Source organism: Lissotriton helveticus, chromosome 6 (assembly GCF_964261635.1).
Source record: "Lissotriton helveticus chromosome 6, aLisHel1.1, whole genome shotgun sequence".
NCBI lineage: Eukaryota > Metazoa > Chordata > Amphibia > Caudata > Salamandridae > Lissotriton > Lissotriton helveticus.
Genome location: NC_136067.1, coordinates 1,102,150,225 through 1,102,168,323, shown reverse-complemented (window position 1 = coordinate 1,102,168,323; position 18,099 = coordinate 1,102,150,225). Strand labels below are relative to the sequence as shown.

General features: G+C 45.4%; 1 protein-coding gene across 1 annotated transcript in view; it reads left to right on the top strand.

The window, feature by feature from the left end:
• The window catches only part of NPHP1 (nephrocystin 1), a 695,982-nt gene that overhangs the window by 131,915 nt on the left and 545,968 nt on the right, over positions 1-18,099 (top strand). Inside the window, exon 5 of the mRNA XM_078648761.1 lies at positions 8,611-8,863. Coding sequence (XP_078504887.1) covers positions 8,611-8,863 — 253 coding nt within the window. The remainder of the gene's footprint in view (positions 1-8,610; positions 8,864-18,099) is intronic.

The following is an 18,099-nucleotide window of genomic DNA, read 5'->3' as shown; positions in this document are numbered from 1 at the left end:
CTCCACTCCAATCCAGGAAGATGGACACCTTTGGCAGGAGGATGTTCTTTTCCGCCAGCCTAGCACTGCGGTCAGTGAACACCTTGTGCCTCTTTGGCATATACACCCACATGGTTTGGGATTCGGCTGCACAAGTGCCTCATTTGGTCTTTGAGGTGGCCTCAGCCATGCTGTTACAGAGATGCAGCAAAGTTCACTATTCACTGAGGACTGGACACAACTGACTTACTAGACAGAGCGATTGCATCCTCAAGAGCACTTAGACACCATTCCCGGCTGAGATCCACTGGCTTTTCAGGGGATGTCTAGGATTCCCTCATGGACATGCCCTTCAATGGCACCTGCTTTTTTGGTAATAAGACAGATTCAGCGCTAGAGCGCTTTAAGCACAGCCAGGCTACTGCCAGGTCCTTGGGCCTCTCCAAGGCCCCCTGCCTACCCCCCTCTACCTTCTACCCCTTTCATGACTACAGTTTGGGCTACCAGCCGTGTACATTCCCGACTAGCCACCAAGTCCAAAAGGCTCCCCAGTCCTTTCGTGGGCGTGGTTCACACAAACTCTGTGGGACAAGCAGTCAAAAGTCCAGCCCGCCCCCCTGGCAGCCACCGCGTAAAAACCCCTTTAATTTGTTGTTCTACCATCACGGATATCCGGTTGGTAGCAGGATGCGCCATCGCCTGCCCCACTGGCAGTCCTTCACATTGGAAAAGTGGGTACATTAGATCGTTCAGCTGGGTTCTCCATCCCCTTTCCGGAGCCTCTGTCACCCAGGCCACCATCTTCCTACCAGCTGACGAAAGACACCTCTCCCTGCTGTGTCAGGATGTACAGGCTCTTTTGGCCAAAAGAACCATTGAGAGTGTGCCTGCATCAGAAGAAGGTTGTAGATGCTATTCCTGCTACTTTTTTGCTGCCCAAAAAGGACTTGGTCCTCTGCCATATTTTAGACCTGCGCCCTCTAAAATTTTTCCTGAAGAATGAGAAGTTCAAGATGCTCATGTTGGCTCAGGTTATGCCTACAGTCGACTCCGAGACTGGATGGTAGCCCTGAATTTCAGGATGCCTACTCCACATCCCCATCCTGCCTGTTCACAGGTGTTTCATGAAACACTGTAACAATAAATAATACAAATTGGTGAAGAGTCCAAAAAAGAAAAATACAATAACACTTTTTCAACTTTATCAAAGAGCATTATCATTCTACATTGGTGGTATTTTTAAAATATAAACCCCTACCTGACACCAGGAAGCTCTTGCCTGCTCCGCCGATTAGGTGCGGAATTTACATCTCCCGCGCAGAGTGGCTGCCGGTAACCTTCACGCCCACCTCTGAGGCGGGACACTGGGGGCGCGGCTTAGCCCGATGATGCGACCTGAGGCTGCTTAAAGGAAGCAGCCTGAGTTACGTTCGCCCTTCTCAGTTGCTCCTGAGGCGAAAAGCCGGGAGCTAGGACTTTAGGCTGCTGTAATTTTAAAATTTGTACTGTTTATTTTGCCGTTTTTAACCTGTGTTACTTTTAGAAAAGCATAAGTCGCTCCTGAGGCGGAAGCCGGGAGCTAGGATCAAACGCTGATGTCATTTTAAAGAGCTCATTGCTTTACTTGCCGCTTATTGAACGGGTGGTATTTTTAAAATATAAAACCCTACCTGACACTAGGAAGCTCTTGCCTGATCCGCCGATTAGGTGCGGAATTTACATCTCCTGCGTGGAGTGGCCGCCGGTAACCTTCACGCCCACCTCCGAGGCGGGACACTGGGGGCGTGGCTTAGCCCGATGACGCGACCTGAGGCTGCTTAAAGAAAGCAGCCTGCGTTACTTTCGCCCTTCTCAGTTGCTCCTGAGGCGAAAAGCCGGGAGCTAGGACTTTAGGCTGCTGTAATTTCTAAAATTTGGACTGTTTATTTTGCCGTTTTTAACCTGTTACTTTTAGAAAAGCATCAGTCGCTCCTGAGGCGGAAGCCGGGAGCTAGGATCAAACGCTGCTGTCATTTTAAAGAGATCATTGCTTTACTTGCCGCTTATTGAACGGGTGGTATTTTTAATATATAAACCCTTACCTGACACTAGGAAGCTCTTGCCTGCTCCGCCGATTAGGTGCGGAGTTGACATCTCCCGCGCAGAGTGGCCGCTGGTAACCTTCACGCCCACCTCCGAGGTGGGACACTGGGGGTGCGGCTTAGCCCGATGACGCGACCTGAGGCTGCTTAAAGGAATATGGGTTTGCGGTCGCGAGCAGCGGGCGCGCCATGGGCGTGCCGGAGGTGCGCCAGAGGTAAGCCCGTCTGTGCCCGTTCGGTCCAGTCCGAGCCCAGAGGCCACAACTCTTGGCCAGTTGCCCTCTAAGCCTTCTCCCAGGATAGTCCGCTCCACTATAGAGCGGTGTAGTATTCGGAAAAAGGCAATGAAAGACGGTGGCGTCATGCTCAGTTGCCCTCATCGCTTCCCTTCCCAACTTGAAGGTCCGGTGGCTTGTAAACACTGCTTGTTTCAAGGAAATACGCAGTTCAGTCGTGTGGTTCCAACCTGCCAGTTAAAGACCACTCCTGTGGGTGATCGCACTTTCATCCTGTGTAACGTGCGCTCGTTGGCCAAACACTCTTGTGAGATATGGGATATGATCAACTCATATTCACCAGAAATTTGCTTTCTGACGGAAACGTGGCTGAACACCACCAATTTCCCGCTGATTAATATAGCTATCCCGGAGAACTATAAAATCATCCATCTGGACAGGGCGGGGAAAATAGGGGGAGGGGTGGCGATTGTATTTAAGAGCCACATAAAAATTGCTTGGGTCAAAACGCAAATTGACGATAGCATGGAAGTAGGAATCTTCAAAGCTAATTTCTCACCGTCGGAGTGCTGGACTGGGGCACTTGTTTACCGCCCTCCAGGTCCTAAGACGGACTTTGCGGACAAACTTGTCGATCTGATAGCCACATTTGCTCTCGCGGTGAATACATTTGTACTCTTGGGTGATTTCAACTTCCATGGAGAACTACTCACATCCCCGGAAGTGAGTAAGCTTCTTATGGACCTGGAACAGCTAGGGCTCTCGCAGAGAGTCCTAGGATCCACCCACAAGGGGGTCACACCCTGGATCTAGTTTTCACGAATATAGACTCTTTCAGTTTTGATCCTCCGGCGCCCCTCACTTGGACGGTTCATGCGATGATCAAGTTCACGTCGACCCCTAGCATGATGACTCTTGTAGACCAGCTTACAGGGAGGGGGCAACAATTTCAGCGCCAATGGAATAAGCTGTCCTTCCAGACTTTTGAAACCAAATTCCAAGCGTTGCCCCCGCTGGCGGACCAAGATGTATCAAGAGCCCTGAAGGGCTTCGGGGAGGGCCTGGAACATGTTCTGGATACAATCATACCTGTAAACAGATAGTCCAGGCCCACACGAAGCCGGCCCCTAGCCCAATGGTACTCGATCGAACTTAAACAGGAAAAATCCTCCTGTAAAAAGTTGGAAAGAACCTGGCGACGGAATAAGTCTCCACGGGCGAAGGAGTTATTTAAATCTGCACAGGCGGTATATCATCACAATTTAAAGGCAGCCAGATGTCAGTTTATTGTGAGTCAAATCGAGAGGGCAGAAAACTCCTCTAAAGCCCTATTCGACATTGTAAAGGACTTCACCGATCCGGCTGCATGTAAACCTCCATCCACTGAATCGCAAGAGTTATGTGACTCATTGGCTGATTTTTTTCATCAAAAAAATCGATAAAATTTATGCCAATTTTCCAACTCAGGAACAGACTCTTCCACCACCTGATTGTAGCTTGGGAAGCCACATCAAGCAGATGGACTGCTCTTTGGAATTTTTTACGCCGATTTCCCTTCTGGAGACACAAAAAGCTTTGGAGGTTGCGAAATCTGGCTCCCCGGCAGACCCCTGCCCCCCCAAAACCATGGCACTTCTCTCTAACACTCTGGCCCCATTGATTCATAGGCTTTTTAATCTCTCGATCTCAGAAGGTGTGGTCCCACTACCGTGGAAGGAAGCTTTTGTTCGCCCTATACTTAAGAAGCCCACAGCCAACCCTCAGGAGTTGGGCAACTATCGCCCTATCTCCCTGCTCCCTTTAATGGGAAAAATGTTGGAGAGCCTCATAAACCAACAGCTAAACAGGTACCTAGAAACAAATAACATCTTGGACCATTCACAATCGGGGTTCCGGAGGGGCTTTAGTACCGAAACGGCCTTACTGGCCGTAACGGACTCCCTTAGGATGACCATAGATGCAGGTGGCTCTGCAATTCTGGTTTTGCTTGACCTCTCCGCGGCTTTTGATACCATCTCTCATGTTAAGCTCGCCAAGAGGTTGAGAGCTGCAGGAATACAGGGCCTAGCCCTTAAGTGGCTGCAGAGCTTCCTGCGGGACAGATATCAAACGGTCACTATGGGCCCCTATCAGTCCAAAAAAACTCTGTTGGACAAGGGTGTTCCCCAGGGCTCCTGCCTTAGCCCCACGCTTTTTAATATCTATATGGTGCCATTGGCTAAGGTGGTGGAAGCCCTGGGGTTCGAGACGATATCTTACGCCGACGACACCCAATTGGTGTTCAACTGTGGTCCAGATGTGGAGGCGATAGACTCCGTTTCCGCTCGGGTATGCTGGCCATCGCAAGTTGGATAATAATAATAATAATAATAAGCCATTTGTAAAGCGCCTGGCTACACAAAAGAACAGTGTGTCCCCGCGCTAACTGCTGCTAGATTTCAGGAGGCAGATGGTAACAAGCCGAGGAGAGGGAAGGATTACGTGATAGGGAACAGAAATGTTTTGAGTTTCCCCCGGAATCTAGATTCGGAGGGTTCCATTCGGAGATGGAGCGGGAGTTCATTCCAATGTTTAGAGGCTAAGTGTCTAAAGGAACGGCCAAAAATTGCCACCAACTGAACCCGAGCAAGAAGGAAGTCATGCTGTTGGGAAAGGCTGGCAAGTCCTGGTCCCTGGACTGGTGGCCGGCCCAACTTGGTTCGTCTCCCATGCCATTACAGAGTGTGAACAATCTGGGTATTAAACTGGACCGCTCCCTCTCAATGCGAGATCACATTTCCTCGCTAGCCGGGGCGTGTTACTATAGGCTAAGACTGCTACGTAAGATTCTCCCATTTATCCCCCTGACACTTCGCAGAACGCTAACCCAGGCAACGATTATAAGCCGGCTGGACTATGGCAATGCTCTGCTTGCCGAGGTCGGTATAACCCACATGAGGAAATTGCAGATTATTCAGAATACGGCCGCTAGGCTGGTCTTGAATCAACCAGCGGGTACCCCTTCACTGCCACTTCTGAAAACTTTGCACTTGCTGCCAGTTAAACAAAGGTCTTTTTTCAAAGTCTGCTGCCTGACCTTCTCTGCTCTCCAGGGTATAGGCCCAGTATATCTCCAACAGAAACTGGAAAAGCATATTCCCAACCGCCCTTTGAGGTTTAGCTCGTTGCTACTACTCCACACTCTGCGTATTAAACGCAGTAGGTCAGGGGGCGGGGCCTTTTCTTATTTGTCCCATAAATACTGGAACAGTCTCCCCGTGACCCTTTGAAGTATCCCCTCCTACATGGCTTTCAGGAAACATCTTAAAGCATACCTGTTCTAATGCTGCCTTATCTGGTTATTTGTCTCTTGTTGTGACTAAGAAAAAGCGCCGAGATGCCCCCTGGTGATTTGTGCGCTATACAAACTATCTTAACATAACATAACATAACGTAGTTCCAGAGAACTATCAATTCTTCATACGGGGTGCAAAAATAGAAAGGCCATTCAGAAATGGACCATCTCACAATGGATTGTGGTCTGCATTAAAATGTGCTGCACATTGGTCAAGAAGTAACCCCCTGATGGCTTGTGTGCTCAAACCACCAGATAATAAATGGTGTAAGGCGATGCACAGCAGTGTTGTAAAACAGTTATCAGATGGAGAGAGTCTTGGGTGCACACGTGGGTAGTGTCTCCGTCCGAAACACATAAGGAAATAATCAAAGGGTTGTGTATGCATGGACCATGCTACTACATCCCCACAGGTGGCACACCGGGTAAAGAATACTTCAATGAATTGTCTTTGTAGTTGAATTTATTCAAGCGAGGGTTAAACCTCAACAGCACGTTGATATTTAATTCATATCAATTATATATCCATGTTCAATCAAATTCATTTTTCAAAATGAGGAACAGTCAAAAAATGCGACTCCAATGCATTTCGGGCTAGGCCCTTTATCAAGGAGTGCTGTAAAGAAGGAGACGGATCACAATCAGGTTGAGTGTCATAAAAGAAACTAAAACAAAACAGCGCACTGGGCTAAAATCATATGAGGGGGCCAAGATGAGGTTAATGATTAAGGTGCCGATCAAAAAGTGACAAGGATATAAATAAGTGTCGTGGCTCATGACTAAAGGCTAAATGCAGGGACATCACTGCAGGCTACCAACGTGCTCATTACTGCAGGCTACAAAAGTGCTCATAGCTTTAACGGACGTGAAAGGCTATGTGAGCGTTAAGCTAAGTGTCGTTCAAAAACTTACTTCAGGTTCAATGTAACGGCGCGTGTTACTGGCAGCTTCAGGATTCACACTAGAACGCTAGGGAACTGTGTCGGAGATAACAAACATGACGCGAGACAAGAGGTGTGAACATAAAAAACGGACTTGACTGGTGTAAAGGTTATTTGCGCGCCATGATGGAATGGTGAAAATAAACAACCACAGGGGAAATTAGACAAACAAGGAAGGTACTAAAGAACGTAAGTGTGAATGAAAGAGAAATAAAAATGAATATAAAATAAAAATGAAAATGAAATAAAAATGAAAATAAACGTGCAGAGTGATAATGAAACATGTGAAAACACACGCAGCAAGAAGACAATGTAGCATGATAAAGACATTATAGATAGCAACTAAATTCACAACGATCATTTAACCCAAAAGGCTTTTGGGTCTGGAGACGATATATCCATTCCAGTTCTCTCTTCAAAAGGAGTTTGTTATTATCAGTGCCCTCCTTTTTGTTGACAATTTCCAAAATGATATATTGCAATTGTGCAATGGAGTGACGAGCTTCATCAAAGTGCATGGCAATGTTGGACTTCACATTTTTTAGTCGAATGTTTGATTTGTGCTCATTTAAGCGGATCTTAATTTTTCTTTCGGTCTTCCCCACATATAAAGCCGTTAAAGCTATGAGCACTTTTGTAGCCTGCAGTAATGAGCACGTTGGTAGCCTGCAGTGATGTCCCTGCATTTAGCCTTTAGTCATGAGCCACGACACTTATTTATATCCTTGTCACTTTTTGATCGGCACCTTAATCATTAACCTCATCTTGGGCCCCTCATATGATTTTAGCCCAGTGCGCTGTTTTGTTTTAGTTTCTTTTATGACACTCAACCTGATTGTGATCCGTCTCCTTCTTTACAGCACTCCTTGATAAAGGGCCTAGCCCGAAATGCATTGGAGTCGCATTTTTTGACTGTTCCTCATTTTGAAAAATGAATTTGATTGAACATGGATATATAATTGATATGAATTAAATATCAACTTGCTGTTGAGGTTTAACCCTCGCTTGAATAAATTCAACTACAAAGACAATTCATTGAAGTATTCTTTACCCGGTGTGCCACCTGTGGGGATGTAGTAGCATGGTCCATGCATACACAACCCTTTGATTGCTCAATCCACCAGAGCCATGGCTGCCTCCACAGTGCTGGCTCGTGGTGTTATCGTCCTGGACATTGGTCAGGCTGCAACGTGGGTATCTCTGCACACGTTTACTAGGCACATTGTGATGGACACTTTGCCTGCTTGTTTCTGCAGAACTTCTTGGCCTAGTCTGTTTGCAGACCCACCACTAGGGAGATATTGCTTGGGTATCTATTATAAGGTAAGGAACGTGCAGCAAGACATTTCTATCAGATAAACAAGTTACTTACCTTTGGTAACGCCTTATATGGTAGAGACTTTACCTGCAGAATCCTTTAGGCACTCCAAACCTCCACACTCTGCGAATGGATTTTGTGTTATAGGGTACCCCTTATAAGGTCCTTAGTGTCTGCACACTGGTCCACCAGTAAGCTTTATGGCTCTGCGCTTCTGGCATGAAAAGGTTGTGAAAAATAACTGTGCTCTGGGGTAGCGCCTATATAGGCCCTGTGCGCGTCACTTCCGATGCGGACGATGCGGACGAGGCCCCTGATGCAGAGCCAAACTATGCCATCTACCCTACTTGCACTTGCAGAGGTACTACTTGAAAAGTTTCTGGATGCAGTCTCATGCCTGGGGAGTATTCTAAGGTAAGGAATCTGCAGATAGATTGAGTTACAAAGGTAGGCAATTTCTTCTTCCTGCCATATTAACACAGACAACCAAAATCATAGTACTTCATGCATTTCACATTCATAAATAGTGGCTGCACCTTCTGTGAATTAATTTCTTGCTTTACATTTGTTATTTTTATTTATGTGGAGTAAAGTATATAAGACTTTTGTGTTCTTTGATGTGTAATTGAATCTCTTTGATTGTATTCTTTTTACAATATTATATATTTGTTGAATTGTTTCAAAACATGCAACTTTGTGATCGACTTGCGTTTCTGGATAGAGATGAAAAATCTAATGCAGCAAAGGAAGAAGAAGAAAGGGAGGATGATGAGGAGGAGGGAGTGACAGAAGAGGAAGAGGATGAAGAGGAGGAAGATGAGAGTGAAAATGAGGAGGAGGAAGAAGATGAAGTGGATGAGGAAGAAGATGATGAAGATGATGATGAGGCAGAGGATGAAGAACAAGCCAATATCAAAGAATACACTGCTGTAGGGGATTTTCATGCCCAACAAGAAGAGGATCTCACAGTTAAGGTAAGTGTACAACTTGAGTTGTTCTTATTCTGTAAAATGAACATTTTCTTCAATGTAATGCCTTTAACAGATTTACAAGCAAATGCTGTTATTCACCTTTGAGAAGCTTTGAATCATCTGCAATGTGTATGTAGCAGTATGGTTGTGTAGCCCTCCAGTCTTTGAAGCTTTGTTGTTTACTTCATGTACTAGGTGGCAACTTTATGTCCTGCCCTTGGATGTCATATCAGATTCTTTCTTTATATGATTGCCATGAAAATTGTGTGTCAGAGAATTCAGCCCATTTGATTTTGAATCCAGCATTCTTCAAAAGAGAACACTTTGCTATCATGGAGACATTAAAGAAAGGGCTTCAATATGACTGCAAAAACTGCAAATTGTTCAGCCTTGATGCTTTCAGGCCAATTAAAAACTTGAATCGAATACTCTTGTTCAATCTGCAGGATTCTGATTTTAGTGACATTAACATGTAATAGACAGTCACGCATAATGTTGTTTTAGAGATATTGTACACAAATTAATCAAAGGAATATAACCTTGGAATACCCTCACACATAATGCATTTAGGGCCTGATTATGATGTTGGTCCAAGTTACCTACGACCGACACAGTGGTGGATTGGGAACCGACCAGAGGTCGGGCTGTTTTGACCGCCTGCACATGGTGCAGTCGGAAACATCCATTATTCAATGCAAGCTTGTGCGGCTGGCGAAAAACTTTCACAGCACAAGCTCCCATTGCAAAGTGGAAGTTTCTAAACATCGCTGCACCGTGTGACAGGCACTGTGAGGTGCGGGAATGTTGAGGGGGGCACCTTTGGCCACAACCGTAGGCCTCGGATGTATGCAGGCCCTGCTAGGCGCCTCCAAAGTCGCTTTCTGCCTGCCTTTCCATTTCAGAAAGGCTGACATGGAATGCCTGTCGGAGACCAACATCATAATCCTGACGTCGGAAACAATGTCTGTAAGGGATTATGAGGCCTTTTCGACTGACTGACGGGCTCCTTGAGCCAGTTGGAAGCATGTCAGATTGACTGGCGGGTTTACAGTTGACTGCCGACATTGTAATTCAACGGTCGGAATCTAAACCTACCATGTCCGTTTGTAAGTCTCTGACAAGCGATCGGAAGCTTACCGACCGACATCGTAATCTAGCCAGAATTCATTCTTTATCTTGTAAAAAAAAAAATAGAGCTAAACATGTACTTTATTTTATGCAATAATATGCTTTATTCATCTCTAAGCAGGAAGATCAGATCCATGGGAAGATTTCTAAGTCGGCTGGTCTGATAGGAGTACAGAGCACTTTGAAAGGTCTTAGCAAAGATGAAAATAAAGGAGTTCCACAATAATTCCTCTGCCCAGACGTTCTGCCTCCAAACTTTAATCTGACCTTCAGCACACATGACTTTGTTGGCTAGGGTGAATGAAATGATGCTCTCTTTAGCCATTTTTCCTGATTCATTTGGTCTCTGAGTCGAGGTTGTTGATTATCCATACTTGGTTGGGGTTCGTTTGCCCAGTTACAGTGATCACTCCATCATTGACATTCGCCCTTTCATTGTTGAGAAAGTTGCCATCATCAAAGAACAACACTTGCATCAAGGTAATAACCAGACATCACAAAAACCCCATCAACTAGCAGGTGACTAAAAAGTATAGAAATGTATAGAAAGAAGTATTTTTTCATCTCTACCTCAGGTGATACCTCTACGGTCCCCTAGTGTAGAATAATTCAAGTGAGATGTTTGTTTGGGCACAAAGTCACACACCATTTCTGTATTCTTTTTCTGTCGAGTATGCACTTAGGCAAATAAAGGGATATGAGCTACCAGCAAATTACATTTTGCTACAAAACGTTACTTTGTGAAGTGCTGACTGTTATATTTGTCATCAAATACACATTGCATATAAACAGTGATTTGCCACAATTTTGTGATCAGTGAAGTATATTACATCATTGATTATGCAGACTAAATTCCCTCGTAAAGTCCACACATATTTGGTATTCTGGACTCCAGACATTCAGGGCAGCATTTCCATTGTTATTTTTCCCGGATGTTTGTATGGGTGTACAAAGAGGTACATGTGTTTAAACAATGTATTTTTTAGGAAAAAACTATAACACAGTGGTGCGCAGACAGCATGGCAGTGAAAGAGCTAATGCAGAAGAAATATGTGAAACTGAAACAATACTCCAATGACACAATGTTTTTGAAATCTGATCTTCGCAGAGGAGGGCGGGGATTGTATCAATCACAACCCTGCTTTTGAATCTAGCAACTTGACTTGTGAGGTTCTTTTACTTGGACACTATTAGATAGCATGGCGATCCTAAGACTAGCCGGAGTTTCCTAGACAAGAGTCACTATGTGAAGAAACTGAAATGCTTCACTTTATGGTGCTTCCAACCCATTTAAAATTGTATCCATTGCTATCCATTTCAAACATCGGGCCTGATTTAGATCTTGGCAGATGGGTTATCCCATAACAACGGAGACGTATATTCCGTCCGGCGAAATATAAATCGCATTATATCTTGTGGGATTTTTATTTCAACAGTTGGGATATCTTTCACCATTGTGACGGAGTAACCCGTCCACCAAGACCTAAACCAGGCACTTAGCCTTACTTGCTACCTTATGCTAACATGGGTCCTTCAAATTATTTGATTCAAAGTACACTTGGCAGATAAAACCAGCTAAAAATAAAACGTGGACTTGGGTATTAATTAACAGAGAGATGAAACAAGAATTTTATTAAAATTGGTACGTAGCCAATCGTCGATATAGCCAACTCTTTCCTGGGTTTTCCTAGGAACTGAATGTTTTCCTCACAAAGCTGATGGGTTCATTATTCAATCTATCCCATGTGTCATTGTGAGATAGGTTTTTCTCATGGTAAGAGGCGTTCCTGGTGTTGCTGATAATCTAATCTTGTTGGCAGTGATAACAGACTGATATGCTATCTGGATTTTTAATCCAGTATGGCACACAAGTAACTTATCTTTACGCCTATACAATTAAAGACCCTGCGATTATTCCTCTTTTTAAATGTACTTACTTGCTTATATATTTTTAATGGCTCATTTGAGGAGTCTCCATATACGTGCAACATAGTTTCAGCAGCTTGGTCTCCACCTTTTCACTCTGCATCAGTTTTGTCCATGCCACTTCTGAGGCTAAAGGTATTTGCCTGAATAAACTATCTGTCTTTTCTGTAGTGCCAGGGGTTGTTTTTGACTCTCCAATTCAGTGCACATTTTAGGCTGTGTGAAATAATGAGAGGAGATGATTGTATAATTGTACCAGATAATTGTTGGGGGCTTAATAAGGATGAAAGACAAAGCAACAGCGAGATCTCAGAAATGTGGTAAACAGCTTTACTGGTGGTGGCTTTTATCATACTTTGGAGGCTAACATAGCACCACCAGGAGGGCTTGTCAGATATACACCCTGCTCATCCAATGCAGCCTTCCTGGATTCAAACTTTGGGTAGTTGTAATTGTGTGATGTAGGTTCATCACTGCAAATGTATCTTCCAACTATAACCAAGGCCCAGAAAATGTAAATATATATTAATCTGCCCTCTTGTCTAGTCAGTTGAGTTGTAGACGTCCCCTTTTCTCGTTGGTGTCCTGTTGGCCAAGTTGAAGGTGGTGTTCTTTATTTTTGCAACATGTTTGCAGACTGTGACATTTCAATTTGCCTCCTTCCGCCAAATTCGTTTCATTGTGTTTGCAGGCATCCTATAAGGACAGATATAATAACAGGGGTTTTTTAATGCATTATGGACTCTGCCACTGAGTGACTTATTCCCACAGGCTACATATGATGTGTCCCAGCTAGTACTGAAAATATTGAGGGGTTTATGTATATGACTTCAGTTAGTGTCTATGTTAGTGCACTCGAAGAGTACATTCTATGCATTCAGCTGAAACTATAAGTTGTATACCACTATCATGTCTTTACTCCACTATAGGCTTACGTTTTTCAAATAAGCGCCTTCTGTTACTGTGATTAGGACTTTAAATTAGCTGCCTTTCAAGACCAAAAAGTGGTGATGGCGATACTCAGATGCTGTTACATCTTCCCAGATTGCAACATCATACCTTAATTTGCGCTTCCTCAATAGTTATGAATTCACTGAGTTTCTCATCAACAATATCTGAGACTTCTTGGTTTTAATTGAAGCGCCTCATCTCTCCTGCTGCATTATCACCATCATTTGACCCCCAGATACTTTTATGATCACCGTCCTTGCCTTTCTTCGCATTTGAAAACGTTTTTCTCCAATGCTGGTTTGTGATGCAGTGTTGTTATCCAAACCCAACCTCCTGAGAAATATTGAAGGGTCCTGCTGCTGGTATTAAGCATAGGCCAATTTGGCACTGAAAGTAATTACCTTAAAATGTAAGACAATCTCACAGTCTCCAACACATCTGTTCCCTAGACCTATGAAGAATGCAGTTTTAAAAAGGTGTACCATCGTGATCCACCTATACTACCACCTCTACAAAGTCTGCAGTCAGATTTTATTTGTGCGCATGGAAAACAGGAGCCCATATGTCATCTAAGAACCCCTAAAACTTAAATGATGCTGTAAATAAATCAAGACCCCTACACTCCACACTAGGCTACATCCTGTTATGTTTGTTAATGAAGCCTGGACTTAACTTCTTTACCCACAATATTGAGGAGCAATTGAGTCGATCAACTCTACCTTCCTATTGAAGTCATTACTTATGCCAAATACCTCTTTTAAGGTTCGCGTCATCCCACCCGTGAGTATAAGTACCACACTTTTCAAATATCCCGAATCGTCTCATTATGAGTTCCCCTGATATAGATGTGGGGATACCAGATGGGTGGAATCTCTGATTCTGGATGGTATTCTCACACCTCTACTTGGGGATTAGGATATTTCTCCCCTGGAATGGGAAATAACAATAGGACCTGGTAATACTTGGTCCAGTTTTATTTGTTTTGCCCCTTCAGTTGAAATAACAGGCCTATGTCCACACACTTTTACCACCTGTTTGGAGCAGGTGTTAAATTATCGGGATACATTTTTGTATCTGTGGTGGTTTGGGGGCAACATTGGTGGGAGAAAATAACTGTTTAGTTCCAGCTGGGGGGGGGGCGCCTTTTCTGTCCCCCATACATGGCTATATGGGGGGTGGATGATGCAGCAGCTTCCTGCAGCTCGGCTAGCAAGTTTGGGCCTGTAATTTATAGACTGAATACTTCCAGGCCTGGAGACACCAGACAACTTGTAGTTGCCTGGACCGGTATATAAACTGCCAGTAAAGTACCCAATCATCCACTTTGTGCCCATTTGAGCCTCCAAACACATGTCCATAGATGGGAAAGGATTTTTGAACAACACCCTGCCCAGTCATTTTAGCATCTCCCACAGAAAGGAAACCTGTAGGTAATTTTAAGTCTGTAGCATGTGTTGCTGTAGATCAACATGCTCCGCATACTCCTGCTGTCTAGTGTTGTACTTGCATGTTTGCAGTTTGTTTTTCTTCTACGAATTCTCTAGAGTCACAATATATGTGGTAACCGAATCCATTTCAGAATTTTTTTTTCGTCGTCGGGTTTGACTGTGACGACTGTAGCTTCAGGAATAAGGTGCCCTTCAACAGTTTCTCCACCATTCCTGGTCTTCTTTCTACACTGATTAGAGCAGAAAATTACTCATTACTCCAGACTCACTACTAAGACCTTCATGACAGCGATTATTGAGATTCTCCACCATGGAGCTGCATGTTCTAAAGACCCTGATGCTCCTACTTCATTTCCTTTGCAAGTGATTGAATGGACCCTGTTTCAACACTGCCCCCGCTGTAATGCAAAATCTCCCTAGTCTGACCACCACCAGGTGTGTAATTTGTGTTTGTTGCTTTAACACAACAACACCAAGTGTGAGGCTTGCCTGGCGTTCAGGTCGAAAAAGACTCCTCGTCACTGAAGGGATAGACGTAGGGCACATCATTAAATGTATAGCCACTCCACTGAAGACACCCAAGAAATATTAGGATAAGAAACCTATGGCACGGAGGACATCAAGGAAGCTTGGCCCTCGGACATTCCTACCTACCAACCAAATCCAGAGGTGGGTTTCTCCTCTTGTTCTGAGGAAGAACAATCCCACCTCAATGTTGAGGGAACTTGACCACGCAGACGGACAGCAATTCAGGCTCTAAGTGTAGCAGACACTTAAACCAAGTCCACCAAAGTCCCTGGGGGAGAGGCGGAGCACCACCATAAATGGGGTCGGGCCATTAGCCCCTTGAAGTTGGGACTGCCCTCCAGGGTACCACATGACTCTGGAACAGGTTGAATTCATGATAATCCAATGGAGCTGGAACCTCCCTCATTCACGGGAAGATGTCTGCCTCTTAATCACCTAAGCCTATGCCAAAGTTGAAAATACCAAAACACCACTGTTGGCACCGAAAGAGCGGGAAAGGATACCTACTTAGACGCCAATGTTGCCAACTCCAAAAGTGTCACTTGCTAGGGCCACACCTTTGACGTTGCAAACCAACCGCTAAGAAAGCCCTGAAGGGTCAAAGCAACCAATCCTTAAACTTCTCCAAGTGAAGCTTGATGCCCCGGAAAATAGACTGTATTCATCCAGAGACTGTATGGTTGACTACTAAAGCACCCCCCAAAGTGGTTGATGCCCGGCCTACCACCTAAGCAGAAACCAACTTTTGAGGAGGACTTAGCTTTGGTGCCAGAACCGTCTTCCCAGCACAAAAAGATGTTCAAGGACAAGGGCCCGAGACCCATTTGATTGGCTCCTTTCACTCCTCCTTCATCACGTCTGCTACCTCCAGACACTCTACTAAAGGCATATATACACCCTGGGATCACCACAATACTCAGCTGGATCACATTGCCCATACACTCAGCTGGATCACATTGCCCATACCTCAAGGATGAGGCATATGAGATTGCTGGAGAACCCTGCGAGAGGGGAAACCCCTGGGATGATTATTCTGCATGCCGTCCTAGGTACCCTGACCCAGCTCTGTATCCCTCCAAACCATACACCCCCTCCCAGATGATACAACCTCATACCACGAGACAATCCAACGGGTAGCTCAATACCTTAAAGTAGACCTCCAGAGGAGGATGTGTTTTTTGGTCGAGAACCTCTCTAAGGCAGAACATACTGTCCAGGTCCTACTCATGTTCAAGGGCATGTTAATTCAAGCTCCAGAGCCCTTTAAGGACCAAGTCAGACCCAGGGTATTAACCCATAGAGTGGAGTGTAAGTACAAGGCCTCACCTTCTGACCTACCATACAACAGGGGATATGTAGAACTGGACTTCTTAGTCGTCCACTCTGCACGTAAGTGTGCAAACTGTCGAGACGGTGGATGCAGTAGTGGACGCCCAACCACCCGACAATGAGAGTAAGAAGTAAGATGCAGCTGGCAACACAGTGGCACTGGGACAGCTAACCACTGGTGCATTGCCAGTTCTATTGGCCTACTGGCACAATATGATAGGGCCCATTGGAACCAAATGCAGGAGTTGCTTCAACACCTGCCGTCCACCTGCCGTCCAAAAACAAACAAAGGGAAGAGGAACTGGTCAGAGAGGGCAAAACCATCTCTATTGCAACAATACTTTGCGCCCTTGATGCTGCAGACACCATGGCATTAGAGGTTATTACAAAGATTGTCATTCGCTTCCATCTTTTGCTCTGTATTTCGGGATTTAAACGCGAGGTGCAACAACATCTACTTAAACTCCCCTTTGATGGAAAACATGTCGACAAAATGTTAGAAAAACGTAAAAAATGATACTCATAATGCTAAGGCCAGGGGGGCTCTCCAGACCACTACCCAAAGGGTGACCTTTTGGAGGTAGCAATACTGTGCAGGTTCTAAGACCACATCCCCAGATGGGAGCTCGTACCAGAGGCAACAGCAGCAGCAATACTATTATCTGTACGCCTCTAGAAGTTACACGAGAGAAGAGTATAGGGTTAACAATAACCCAGGGAGCCACCACCACTACAAAACACTGACTCCCTACAGCTTCCACACCACCCCATAACCCTTCTAGCTATAGAACACGGTTACTACCTAGAGTTTCACTCATGCCCCCCGACATACCACCTTGCGCCTCACATCTCAGAAAATACAACCTATACCTTCTAGAGGAAGAAGTACAAATCCTCCTACAAAAAGAGACCATTGAACCAGTCCCCTCACAACACCACGAAAGGAGGTTTACTCCCTGTTTTTTTATCCCCAAGAAGGATGAACCCCCCACAGACCAATCATTGATCTCAGACCTCTCAACCGATACATATTGTCAGAACACTTCCACATGGTAACCCTTCAGGCCGTCATACCGCTGCTGCCACAAGCTGACTCCATGGCAGCATGGGACCCAAAGGGTGCGTATTTTAACATTGCCATTATCCCAGCCCACAGATGCTACTTGTGCTTTGTGGTAAGTGGCCAACATTACCAGTTCATCCTCCTACCGTTTAGCATAACCACCGCACCAAGTGTCTTTACCAAATGCCTAATGGCAGTCTCAGCACATTTAAGACAAAAGGGCATTCACTTTTTCCCCTGTTTGGACGATTGGATGATCAAGAGCTCAAGCGAAAGACAGGGTCTCACCCATACACCTACCGTTATATCACTGCCTCAAGACTTAGGCTTTACCATCAAAAACACTAAGTCACATCTGGTCCCTGTCCAGATGCAACCCCTTCTGGGGTCCATTCTAAGGGCCCCATTACGATCGCGGGCGGATCGCCACCACTATCCGGGCAGTTGCGATCCGCCCGCGGCGGTGGTGATCCGCCGGCCATCCAAAGCCCATTTACCCACCGCCACATTAGCATGGCGAAGGGTAAAAAGGCACACAATATGGTGACGGTGCCTTGCAGGCACCACCATCCCTTTTATGATGTCTGTGTGCTTATGCCTTTCCATAGCAGAGACTCCGCCATGGAAAGGCATACGGTAAATGGCTATGGGGGCCCGTTGTGGGCCCCCGGGCGGGGGTGGGAGGCTGCACTTAGGGGGTACCCATGGTACCCCCATACATTGGCATGCACATGGTGGCAGGGTACTGCTTACAGCACCGCCCGCCACAATGTAAAAGATGCAGGATGCGACCGCCAGGGTGGTGGTCCCATCCTAAATGGCCCTGCGGGTCCGCTGCACCTCTGGTGGTCGGTCCCGTTTTTCAT